At 50.8% G+C, this 12,825-nt stretch overlaps 1 protein-coding gene across 4 annotated transcripts in view; it reads left to right on the top strand.

The window, feature by feature from the left end:
• Nucleotides 1-2,723: 2,723 nt before the first annotated feature.
• The window catches only part of BCL11B (BCL11 transcription factor B), a 91,085-nt gene continuing 80,983 nt past the window's right edge, over nucleotides 2,724-12,825 (top strand). For all 4 annotated transcript variants that reach the window (XM_005520147.3, XM_005520145.3, XM_005520146.3 and 1 more), the window contains exon 1: nucleotides 2,724-2,850. In XM_005520147.3, the coding sequence (XP_005520204.1) occupies nucleotides 2,793-2,850 (58 nt within the window). In that variant the 5' untranslated portion in view covers nucleotides 2,724-2,792. The remainder of the gene's footprint in view (nucleotides 2,851-12,825) is intronic.

The following is a 12,825-nucleotide window of genomic DNA, read 5'->3' as shown; positions in this document are numbered from 1 at the left end:
ACGGGCCGCGGCACAGCCACACAAAGCCTCTCGGCCTCGCCAGCCGCGAGCAGAGCGGCACCAAAGCGGGGAGAGCGCTGCGGACGACTCCGTCCCCGCTGACCGGCCCGGGCCCCTTCCCGCGGGGGCGGAGGTCAGCGAGGGGTCGGAGCCTCTTCTCCCGCCCAGCTCCCCTGCGATGGTGCCGTATTCTTTATCCCGACTCGGACACGGCTGCCCCGCAGGGCAGGACTGGGAGCTCCTCCTCGGGGCCCCGGGGCCGTGGGCCCTTCCCTCCCGGCCCAGCGGCGAGGCCCCTGCCTTCACCCACGGTCATTTTCCTTTGCAGGACCCCGCAGAACAAACCAAACACACAGGGCGAGCAATCGCAGCAGTTTAAGCGCCGCTAATGGTCTTTGACGTGCTTGGGGAGCGTTAGTAGAGGCGGAGGGCCGAGCGCGGGCGCGGAGGGCAGTGCCGGGCTGGCCCCGCGCCCACCGGCCGGGGCTGCCGTGCCCGCCGCCCTCGGCACTCGCCGGCCCGGGCTGCGGGGTCTGGCAGCGCCGGAACGCGAGCTGTGAGCGGGTTGGCGGCGTGGGGAGGGAGAGGCAGATTTGCTGGAGGAGGCGAGAGCGATGCTGTTTAGCCAAATTCTTCTCAAAGCTGATTAAGGGCACCGAGATGAATTCTGGTCCCCTCAAGACTCTCATGCGATTTAACACGAAAAACACTCATATAACGTGGAAAGTAAATGACACGCGTGCAGCGCGGGTCTCCAAGTGGGCTCCGGGTACAGGCTGGTTCCTCGGTTTTCTGCTCCATCTGACCCCCCAGGCCTCCCCTCTCCCCGTTCCCCTCGCCCTGGCCAGACCTGGTGCTGAAAAGCTGTTTGCACCGAACTGTTTACTTATCGGGGGAGAAGGGAGAGAGAGAAAGAATCTCAGGAGATGGGCCGGGAGAGCGGAGGTAGAGGGGGAAAAGTTGGTTTCCAAGAATCTTCCAAGTTAGAAACGCACGCAGTTGTGGGCATTTACCTGCGTGTGAAATAGGAGGACAAGTGCATTGGGATGCAGTTCCTGGGAACTCGGCGTCTCTCCGTTCGTGGCTGAGATTTAATTTCTCCAAGGAAAAATAGTCTCTGCCAGGATTTTAAGGGAAGGGGGGTTGGGGGGTGGGAGAAGGTCGGAGCGTGTGTGCGTGTGCGGATCGGGTGTGCGCGCGTGTCCCGCTACCATCGCACTTCGGGTGGGGAGAGAGGAGGGGGAAAAAAAATCCCTCTCCCCAGCCCACACAGATATTTATGTTGTTGTAAAACTGTTTGAAAGAAATGCAGGGGGAACGCGCTCGCCGCCGAGATGCTGCGGCGGCGCCTGGAGGGAAGGAAGAGCAGCCCGCGACCCCTGGGGAGCCTCCGCTCCTGGGCACGGACGGCGGGAGCACGACCCAGCGCCGAGCCCGGGCGGCGGAGAGCGGCGGCCGCGATGAGCAGAGGCGAGGCGGCGGCACGGGCGGGCAGCGCGGCACCGGCGGGCAGCGCCAGCGCCCCCCCCCGCGGACCCCGCGGACCCCGGCCGCCTCCCCGCCCGAGCCGCCCCTGCTGCGGCCGGCGCCGGGCTCGGGGAAGTTTGGCCGTGCGTGAGGATGCGGATTTATTCCTTCCCCCTTCTCTTTCCCTGGCCGTCGGCGCTCCGCGTACTGAAAGCGGCACTGCACAAAGCCCGGAGCGGCGGCGAGCCCTGCGTGTGCCGTAGTTGGTGTGTGTGCGGTGTGTGTGCGTGTGCGTGTGCGGTGTGTGCGGTGTGTGCGAGTGGCGTTTCTTGTTCTCTTGCAGGGTACAATGTTAAAAAGCCACCGCTAGTCGCCCCCAGTGCTCCTACTCTCTGGGTCTTTTTGTCTCTAGTGCAGATTAAACGTCACGTCCGCACTTGAACTTGAATTTTATCCCATTGTACAGAGGCAGCCCCAGCCATAGAGAGACAGAGCGCTCCCAGAGAACCAGGACTCCGCCATCTTCACATTGCAATATATAATAGTAATAGCCAGCACCAGCCCAGCTGCACTGGGGGCTTCCTTCCTTCCAGTCCCAGTGCCAAGCGAGGGGGGAAGAGTGCAAAGTGGTGCAGGAGCACTGGCAATCCAAAAGCACCAGGGCAAAGCAGTGCCACTTGAACTGGGAAAGAGGAGACACAGTTTCGGCTACCCCTTTTCAAAAAAATTCTCTCTATATATCTACCCAGCAAGGGTCAATCTCTGAGAAACATTTTTTGGCGATTTTTTTTTTTTTTTTGTCTGTGGGGGCTATCCCAATTCTAGTACTTTTCTTCTTTTTTTTTTTTTTTTTTTTACTACAGTTTTTTCAAATTTTTCTTTTTTTCTTTTTTCTTTTTTTTTTTTTTTTTTAACCCTCCTGGTGGAAAAGCGCACTTGCCAATTTGCCAAGCACTCTGGAAAGAGGGAAAGAGAAAAGTGTCACTGGCGGTGCATATCCTCCTAAGTTCAAGAAGAGATCTGGAAGTCCAAGCAGTGGAGAAAAGACAGTGTGTGAAAGAGAAAAAGAGCGAGAAAGAGCTTTTCCTGATGATGATGATGATGATGATTTTTAATTGAGAGGGAATCCCATCCAGTGCACCACAGCAGCAACAAAAAGGAGGCTTTTTTTTCGTTTTTGATTTTTTTTGAAAGAAGAACTCGATAAAGAAGAAGAAGAATAAAGAGGAAAAAAAAAAAAAAAAAGAGGAGGAGGATCGGCCCCCCAACACATCCCCCCAAACCAGTGCAGCTCTCCAGGCGATGCCAGTGTAAATGCCAGGGCAATGTCCCGTCGCAAGCAGGGAAACCCGCAGCACTTGTCACAAAGAGAGATTATCACACGTAAGTTTGAACTTGGAACCAGACCGAGCCGAAATCGAGAAGCAAAATTAGGGAAGGGGAGGAAGCGGTTGGGGAGAGGGGGGGTTGGGGGGGGGGGGAAACTCCAGGAGCAACCAAAGCTGGTAAATGACTTCAGAGAGAGGGAGAGGAGAAGGGAATTAAAGAGGGGAGGGGGGTGTGTGGCTGGGGGGGATGGGCTGGGGGTGGAGGGGGGGAGAAGCCCGAAGTTTGCTGTGCGTTTTTGCAGCGGTGCGGAGGTGAGGCGGGCAGGCAGGCGGGAGGGCAGGCGACGTGGAGCGGGGAAGGAGCTGCCGGCGGGCAGAGCGCGGCGTGGGGAGGCGCGGGGCTCTCCCGGGGAGCGGCTGCGTGTGCGGGGGGCGGCGGGGCGGGGCGCGCTGCTCCAGGCCGGGCCGAGCCAGCCCGCCGGGGCTCCGCCGCTCGCCCGCGGCCCCGCTCCTCGTTCCTTGCTTCGGGGGCAGTGCGGAGCGGTGGGAAAAGTTGGCCGAGAGCCTTGCCTCGGCGTGACAGCCGGGCCGCGGAGGAAGCGGGAGGGAGGAGGATCAAGGTGGGCAGCAAGGGAGGGAGACGAGGAACGGCCGGGGGGATTTAGCGGGAAGCACATGGAGACGGTGGGCCGGCGGCGGCGGGGCCGAGCCCCCCGGCACTGGAGCGCGGGGCAGGTAGAGGGACAGCTGCGCCCTGCCCGCCCCAGGTGCATCGCCGGCGGGGGAAAAAGAACTCTCCTCTGAATCGCGGGGCAAGGCAGAACCAGCTCGGCTGGGGCTGGAGGCAGGGCAGGGGCTGCCGAGGGGCCGGGTGCGCGCTGGAGTGTCTGTCGGTGGCGGGGGGCGTGAAGAAAACCGAGGCGGGGACCGGGGATGGAGTGCACGAAATACGGGCCGGGCAGCGGTACCGGCTCGCCTGCGGGGCAGGAGTGGAGGCTGCACTTTGCTGAAGCTCCCATTGTAAGTGAAAACACACACATATCCTCCCCCATCCCCCCCCCCCCCCCAAAAAAAAAAAAGGAAAGGAAAAAATAAAGGGGGGGGAGGGAAGGAGGCATCCCCCCTCCCCCCAGCACCAGAATCCCCCTCCTCCCCGTTCCCACCCCTAAAGCTGTGGGAGAGGGGCGAGTGCCTGCAGGCAGAGTAGGGGGCAGGTCCCCGAGCGGGCGCCCCACTCGGCTGCTCCGCCGCTCCCGTCCCCGGGGGCTTGTGCGGCGAGGCGGGGGGAGATGTGGGGGCGCCTCCCGGGCCGGGTGGCCCTCAGCGCTCCGCGCTGCTCCGACGCCTCCGGGGCACGGGCAAGGGGGAGGTCAGGGGGGTCCCCGTTTCCCTCCTATAGCATAGGACAAGTTTGGGGAGGGGTAAGGAAATGCCCGGCACACCGTGGCCCCGCACCCGGCGAGCCCGCTCGGACCCCTGCCCCCCCCGGCCCGCAAGACGAGTCCGCAAGTTGTTGTGCTGTGGGGGGCGGCGGCTCGCACGGAGCCAGCCCGGGGCTGAGCCTGAGCCGCGGCGGATCCGAATATTTATGTTGAGATTTTAAAAAATTTAAATAAATAAATAAAATATTTCCCCGGCTTCTCTCCCCTCCCCTGAAAGCCAAGAATAGGAGCCATCTGCCAGGAGCATTTGGTGCTTGCGAGCTCCTCTCTTTCTTTGTTACCGGTGATAAATTTCTGTTTGTAAGATTTCCTTGGGAATCGAGTTATATATGTGTATATAATTTTTCCACCTCCATTGGGATTTTCTTTTCATAGCAGAGAGCTGTTGGGGGACGGGTTGAGTTCCGAAATATAAATTTCTTTTGCTGTTTCTGTATTCTTTTTTTTTCCCCCCCGTCCTTCATACATACATATATATACATATATGTATATATGCATTTTTTAATGTGCGTCTTTATTTTTTAAAAAGTACCCCTCACCCCACCCCCAGCCCATCAGCTGGTGAAACCTTGATGAAGATGCATCTGGTATTCAGCTTTTTCTGGGGGGGGGGTTGTTTTTAATTCATTGTTATTTTGAAGCCAGATTTGCATCACCATAAAAGGTGGATTCCCCCCTTCCTAAGCTCCCTCCCCTTCGTTAATTGCATATTTGATTTTAACCATCCGGTTTGGAAAATGTCTTACCCTTTTTGTTGGTGGCTTCTCATTTTTCCCTCTTTTCTGTTTTCAAATTTTCTTTTTAAAAGAAAAAGCATCAACAGCCACCTAAATCGCCCAGTGTAATTTCTCCCACTTGTTTTCTGTCTCACTTGCGAGGAGATGTGGGGTGTTGAAAGGGGGTGTGCGGAAAATCTGTTTTGTTGCGCACGTCTGAATTTGTTTCAATGGGTGAAACATTTCTTTTCTCCCTGCTGTTGCTGCTGGGGGGGGGGGGGGCGGGAGGAAGGGGGGTGGAGAAGAGAGCCAGGTAGGTTTGTTATTCCAATTTGATCTCCTTTTCTGATCGCTGTAGTTGAAGGTAAATAATGAAGCAGGAGAGTATTAAAAGGTGCCGAGGAGCTGCGTGTACAATGGGTTTAGAGGGAAGGCTGGGGGAGGAATGGAGAGCAGAGCAGTACGAGCTTCCCTCCCTCCCCTCTTGTATTTATCTGTCTCTCCATCCTGAGGAAGCTGGCGGAGAAATCAGGCTGCATACTGAACAGTGGCAGAAAAAAATGAAGGTATCCAGGGGAGGAGGTGGTGGGAGGCGGGGGAGCGGGGGGGAGCTGCGTCGGGCTGGGGTTGGGGCTGGGGAGCAGGAGCGCAGGCATTTCAGCGCACAGGTCTGAGCCTCAGCTGCAGGCTTGCAGGAGAGGGGGTCGCAGTCTCTGCACTCCTTGGGAAGTGTCATTCATGAGGGAAAAGCAGCCAGGCAGTGTCCTCTCTAAAGGGGAGTTTGGAAAAGTAGTGGGCAAACAGAATAGGAAACCAAAGCACTTACAACAAAATAGAGTCAATTCTAAGCCAAGCCCCCAAAGCCAGGATGAATCGATACTGTTTTCAGAAATCTTGCTTTTATGTTGTATTTAGCCTGGGCTTCTTCTCCCTGTCTCCCTTTTTGGCATTTGTCAGGGGAGTTGCATTTCAGGATGGACTGGAGGTCTCTGCCAGGCAAGGAAAGAGATGGGGAGAGAGACAGAGAGAGAGAAGGGTTTTCTGACACTGTTCAGCTGGAGTTTATTTGGTTTCATGCACTTGATGTTTGTAGAAACGTTTAGATCCTGAGTGTAAGACAAACAACCTCAAAAAGCAGAGAAAGTGCAATGTAGTTGTGCTCCAGAGTTGCAGCATCTCATTAGCACAGTGGTCTTCTAGACTGCAAAACGGAGTGGCCTGCCTGTCCTTGCCAGGCTCACCCAGGCAGCCTTGTAACGGTGTATGTGCAGGACAGAAAAAAAGAGCTGAAACACATGGAGAGGAAACAGCAGCTCTGGACCTTTCTTCACTGATGGTGGACAGAGCAAACTTGATAGCCAAGCTCATTTAAATGGGTGGACTGTGCAAAAGAACTGATTATGTATAGAGGAGGAGGCTGAAGTGTTGAGCTGCTCTGTGCAAAGAAATGTTATTTTGGTTTGGTTCAAATTGCTGATTTTCCAGCTTAAGATCTTCCATTTTTAACTTAAGAAATCTGTTTTCAAACTAGCCTTGCATTTTGCATTTGAAGGAAATGTGAAAGGCAAGAGCATGTGAAAAGCTCGCCGGTAGCAGTTTTGCAGAAGGCAGCAAAGCAAGAACATTTCTGTAGAGCAGCAGCAAAGATTGAAAGGGAAAAGCACAGGAAAATCATACAATTCCAGGCAGAGAACCAGGTTTCCCAAGGCAGGTCTTCAGTACCTGGTCAACAGGTTTCCTAGGAAGAGCAATAATTTCCTGTATCACTTTGTTTTGTACGTAGTCATTAAAAATCATAACAAAAACCCCTATGATTTTTTGCATGTCAAAGTTTTGCAGATTGCTTCAAGGAGCTTCTCTTAAAATACATTTAAATTTAATGCAATTAATGCAATTTCCCTGCAGAACAAAATCCACACCAATGTAATCAACTCTAATACAAAGAAAATGTAAGCTGTGACTGAAGAATTAGAGAGGAAATGACTATTATTTTAAGGATGGATGACTTTTTCATAATACCTGTATGGCTGTGCACAGAAAAGCTTAACGTGCTTTTAAAAGACATTACATGTGTTTACTTTAAATAGGACAGGGGGGAAAAAATGTATGTTGTCGACTCCCAGCTTGTCTTTCATTTGAATATATTTGTATTTGACTTAAAAGATAAAAAAAAATACTGGCACATTTTCATAGTTTCTGCTCCTTAAAAATATTTTTTAAAACTGGTGCAGAGTAACTAGATTGTGGCTGTGGGTTGTTCTGACCTTTTTGGTTGATGTGTCCGGTGGCTTAAATAGATATACAGTGGGTGAGAAACCATTTTGCAGGTTTTTTTTTCTGGTCGGCAGATGCAGAGCATATTTTGTCAGGCTTATTTAAATACTGAGAAATAGAACTCTTCAAGATTTTACAAACTGTCTGCCTTTAACAGGGATGGTGGGAGCCCTTGTTTTGCACAAAATGCGTGTTTCTCTGCAGAACAACGGGTTGTCTTTGGCATATTTGGCAATAATTATGACTTAGAGAAGTGTGCGCTCGAAGAAGTAGTACGAATTTTTGATATCATTTATAGACTGGTTGACTTCAGCTGCTCTTCCCAAGGCTGAGCTCGCTGCGAGCAAACATCCCTGCCTCAAAAATGCCTCGCACACGATGTTAGCCCGTCTCCCACATTTCCTACCTGGATCTCTTTGCTCTTTGTGTTGTTTGTTGATGGAAAATACTTTCCAAAATAAACTTCGCCGGCTGCCGGAGCCTGCCGTGTGTCCCGGCCGCCAGTGGCGGGGGTTGGCGACTAGGGGGAGCTCCCAGCCCGTGCGATGGCCCCGCCGCGGGACGCGCGGGATGCGCCGCCGGAGCCCGCACCGCCGCGCCCGGAGCGCACCGCGCTGCGAGATGTGCTCGCCATAAAGTTGGACTATTGATTTTCATGCGAAGATCTATATAGGGCTAGCCGAGAGAGGCTGACAGCGAGACAAATCTATTTTTAACTAAATCGCGGCTGATTAATTGACTCGGGCGGACAGGAGTTTTTAATTAAAATTAGTTTTTAACGGTGCTTTTTATTGTCAACAGACAATGTTTAAATTCTCAATTTGTTGTTGTCAGATAGTGATCGGGGTAACGTTACCTGCACACGAGTGAGCTCCTGTGTGGCGGGAAGCAGGGGGAACCCACAGAGATCCATGTGTTTGGTCCAGTGGATGTGAAAACAGAGTGAAGAAGCTGGAGTTGTAGGACAAGATGTGTGCAGCTACAAAGCAGATATACACGTATAGAAATTGGCTTCGATTACATATCAGAAAGCCACATGTAATCCTGACCAGAGGATTCGATATGAGATAGTTTACCGTACTTTGATCCTCCGGTCCTTAGAGCAAACTGTCTGTAGTGCCTGCAAATGAAAATAAGCATTCTTTTTTTTTTCCTAGAGAAATAAACACAAATTCACATCTGTCACGTAGAAGTTGCTGCTGAGCAGTTCACAGGCTTCTCCAACGGGCTTGTGCTGTTCTCTGCTGCAGTCGGCTCGCGTGTCGTGGACGGACTTTAGCAGGACGCTTTCCTGCCCAAACGTATAATTTAGTGGCATACACACGGGAAGCTTTGAATATCTGTTTCACCCATCCTGAGAAGTCCATCAAGTTACAAGCGTCTTCTTATTTTTAGGGTGCAATATGTGCATGGAGGTTATCCTGTGACAGGAAAGTGTGCTTTATTCTAACCTTCAAGAGAAGTAAATTAGGTCAGACAAAGGATCAGGGCTGTCATCAGCTGTACAAAAACCCTTCACTCTTGGGTAGAGAGGACCAGTAATTTATCTGATGATTTCTCTACTTCATTTAATGTTTGAATTGAGCTAGTTGGAAGCATATAGACAGCAGCCAGTTCATTTGACAGACCGGTAAGCTGAAGAGCACAGTGCCTGGGCCGTTGCTGATGCTAGTGTTGTACAGCCATGGGGAAAACCTTCCTTTCTTCCCTCCCAAAACCTCAGACTTCACTTACTGTGGCTTTCCTTCCATTGCATGACTGTTAACTGTTATCAAAAGAAACAGCTATCCCTCTCTCCTCCCCCCCTTCTCTTCCCACCAAGTGCATATACACCCATTCTCCCCTTCCTCTCGCTCCCTCCTCTGCCCCCCACCCTTCCCACTCCCTCTGGTCAAAGTCTGGTGGAAAAGCTTCCCTGCAGAGACCTGTTACCCCAAAATTGCTCTCAGCCTCCTCACCAGAGCATTTCCTACTCTTTGGTTCTAGTTCGGTTTCTCTAGGGTTGCAGTCCAGTTGTTGGTTGAATTTAATCTCCCTTCGGCACCGTCCAGAGAAAGCATGTGGAAAAATAAAAGAGTGGCTGGGGTTTATCCACATGCTTTAAAGTTAGCAATGCCACTAAAGCACTTGGTGAAGCATCAGCATTGTCTGTAGACAGCTTTATATGTATGTATCTTTTTAATGAGGGAGGGAAAAGGCATCAATAACTGCATGCATTGATAAATGCATGATTCATTCAGCCGCTTGTACTGTAGCACCTTCCTCCTCGGTGTTTATTTACTTCTTTAAAATGTATCTGGGCAGGCTGCACACCATTTCTCGGCACTCAGTTGCAGCCTCAGAGGCTCCTGAACATCAGTTAAATTTTCTTGCTGTCTGCCCTCCTTCTCAAAAAGCTGTTGCTTGCTCAGTACTGTAGACCCTTGCTGGAGCTTTAAGTAGCAGCTTATTTCTTTGCTTTTCTTTTTTTTTCCTTTCTTTTTTCTTTCTTTCTTTTTTTTTTTTTTTAAGACATATAAAAAATGCCTAAAGCAGGCTATTCGAAAACAAATTAAAGTAGAGGGACACACTTCATGCATTGCAGGCACGCGCCAGTAGAAGGGGGTTTGAAGAATATAATCATTTTACTGGCAAAAGTGACACCAGATTGGGGATTTGATTAATGGTGCAGCATTCACAGGGACTTAGTTCTGTATTTTTGACACATGCAAGTCTTTTGTGTAGTTGCCTCAGTGCAAGAAATTCTGTTTTGGTTTTTTTCCTCGAGCAGCTGATAATTTGTGTGTGTGCTGGATATGCCCAAGGTACTTTCCAAAGACTAAGCACTAGACAGCACAGTACAAAAAAGGAATCCAAAGTTAAGGGAGAGGAAAAAAACATACTGGTTTACTTAACTTTTTTATGACCCCTTTTACTAAGCCACTGGAAGAAGCCATAAATTCGCTGAATGTTATAATGAGCATGTTTCTATGAAAGTAAAAAAAAAAAAAAAAAAAACCTCAAGAAAATCGTATATCAGCAACAGTGTGCCGTAAACAATTGAAAAATGCAGCCTCTTTTGAGTCTGATATTTAAGAAAAGAACAGAGCTGTGGTGTGTTTAATACATGCTCAGAACTAATTACTTAATTTTGATCATGCTTTTTAAATCCTTGGGTAAGAATCTCTGCTTCCAGTATTCTTTTCTATGCCAGTTGAAAGCCTGTACCCAAATACCGCTCCTTCTCCTTTTGTGGCACCGAGCACTCCTTTCTCTCCTTGGTTATCGTTTAGTTTTAAATAAAACAAATGTATTCACTGGGGAACAAAGAATGCTTTTATATCACATCATCACATCCCATTTTATCTTCAGAGATTTACAGCTTCTGCAGTCTATAGAAGAGCCTATACATTTTCTGATTTCAAAAGCAGTAAATATTTTTTTATGAATGTATAGTTTACTTAAGAGACACACTACTCCCTTCTGTAACATTATACATAGTTTCTGAAGAAATAACATCTGACAAGTGCTGGAGATTTGTGCAGATTCTTGAATATTCTTGTCTTTTGTCCTGTTTGGGTCCGGCGTGGTTATTGTGACGTTTCCCTTCTTCTTTTCCCTAAATCCTGATGTGTTGGCTGGCTCTTTGTGGCAGTGCTTGGGCTTGTTCTGTCTCAGGTGCGTACAGAGGGTTAAACTGCTTTCGGAGAGATTCGGTCTGGTGCAGAAGGTGTCTGGGGTACCAGTGCTGCAGCACAGTCCTTCACCTCGCAGCCCTCTGCGGGTGCCGAAGCGTTGGAGTGACCGGGTCATTTCTCGCCCCCTCTCTGCACGGCCGCGTCCCGGTCCCCTTGCGGTGGCAGCGGGGGCGGCGGGCTCCATCCTGCGGGCCCCGGCACCTGCCGCCACGTTCGGCCGGCGCTGGACCGCGGCTCTGCGGCTGCACCGGGGCCACCTCGCACGGAGCGGCACAGCCTCGCCTGCCGCTGCTCCGGCTGCCTTTGTGCACTTCGCACATGCCGAAGAGTTGCTGGGAAAGTGAGGCAGAGTGCGGCCACCCGTGTTTCGGGGGCTCCTTCATCAAGTTGCCGCTTTTGGTGAACTCAGCCTCAGACTATGAATTTATGAAAGAATTAAGTATCGCAAACAATTGTTTTGCAGTGTTCAGAAAAATTAAAAATTGGTGGCAGATAAGCGGTGCCTAATGCCGCTGAGTGTGATGCTGATGCAATATGTAGGCATAATCTCAACTCTGCACCTTGCGGCTGCAGGGAGCTGCTGGGATGCTCTGGAAGCAGTTTATTGATAAACTTCGACGGCAAGGAGCCACGTCGCCCGCTTTGAGCAGCGTTAGTCTTTGTGCAGCAAGGATCCTGACACCGATCTCGGTGATAACCCAGCCAGAGAGCGTGTGATTCGAGCTATTTCCGTTAAGCATGTTGATGTTACAGTAAATGTGACATGTGGGTGTTGATTGAAGGGACATCATTTTCAGGCCTGCTTTGGGCCAACACCCTGAAGAGCAAGGCAGTCCTTTGTGCTCGCTCCCCAACTAGGCTGAGCTCTCTCTGGCTGTGCCTTCAAGACAGCAGTGACAGTGTGAGGAGAACAGTGCACTTGACATGCTGCAGCACATTTCTAGGCAGCGTCCTGTACCTGGCCACCAGGAACTGTGTCCCCATGGTAGACTCACCCCCAGCTTGTCCCAGAGAAGGGTGGCCCCTGGGGTGGCCTGTGCCTTGTCCCTCAGGTGGGCACAAGGGTGGGCAGTGGCTGTGGCAGTGTGCTGGAGCAGGCAGGGCTCCAGCAGCACCTTTGCAGTGAAGGCACCGGCAGCGCTCACCTTCACCACCCCGTTACTGATTTGTGCAGAAACCAGACACGGGGGGAAGTTTCACACGCAACACTTTGGCCCAACACCAAAACATTTCCTCTTCCCCATTTGCCTCATTTTGATACTGCAGAAACAGAAAATTGAGGAAGAGAATAGATTGGCAACTTCTAGACCCCTTCTTACCCCAGATCTGCAGAGCAATAAACAGACAAGAAAATAAATGATTGCTGTCTGGACCCAGCCTCACCCAAACTCTGTGAACAAGCATCCATGAGTCTGTCCTTTAAAGTCTTGGAAATGATTTTTAGCAAAACAGTCTTTTCCACTATTAGTGGGTAAGATTTTAAGACAACTGACAGGCAGAAAGTAGTTAGCATGTGCATTCACTTTAATACTGGGCATGAGAGCATTGTTTGCATGGGGCACATATGCTCTAATGATGTCACCACGGTGGAGTGGGAGTGCTGGTGACTTTGTGATAGTGCCTTTATGGAATTAAGGGGTTTGTCCACTGTATTTTAGTGTGGTAGGCAGCCAGAGATCTTGGAGATGCTGCTTAGAGTCCAGTCAGCAAGTGTAATGCTTTTTTAAGTAAAGCAAATGATTTAGATTGTCCGGTTGCATTAATTTCACAAAGCCATCATATAACAACAGTGTCACTCATGTCCCTAAAGACTGCCTGTCGCCAACTCACTGTGTTCCCTAGGCAGGCAACGCCAAGGTAATCCTCTGTGTAGGAATGTTTGGATTTAGGGAAAATACTGGGCGCACCTTAACGCGCCTGA

The sequence above is a fragment of the Pseudopodoces humilis genome, chromosome 7, assembly GCF_049639895.1.
Source record: "Pseudopodoces humilis isolate 2021_Gansu_Grassland_sample_001 chromosome 7, ASM4963989v1, whole genome shotgun sequence".
In the NCBI taxonomy this organism is placed as follows: Eukaryota; Metazoa; Chordata; class Aves; order Passeriformes; family Paridae; genus Pseudopodoces; species Pseudopodoces humilis.
This window is presented reverse-complemented; position numbering and strand designations above follow the sequence as displayed.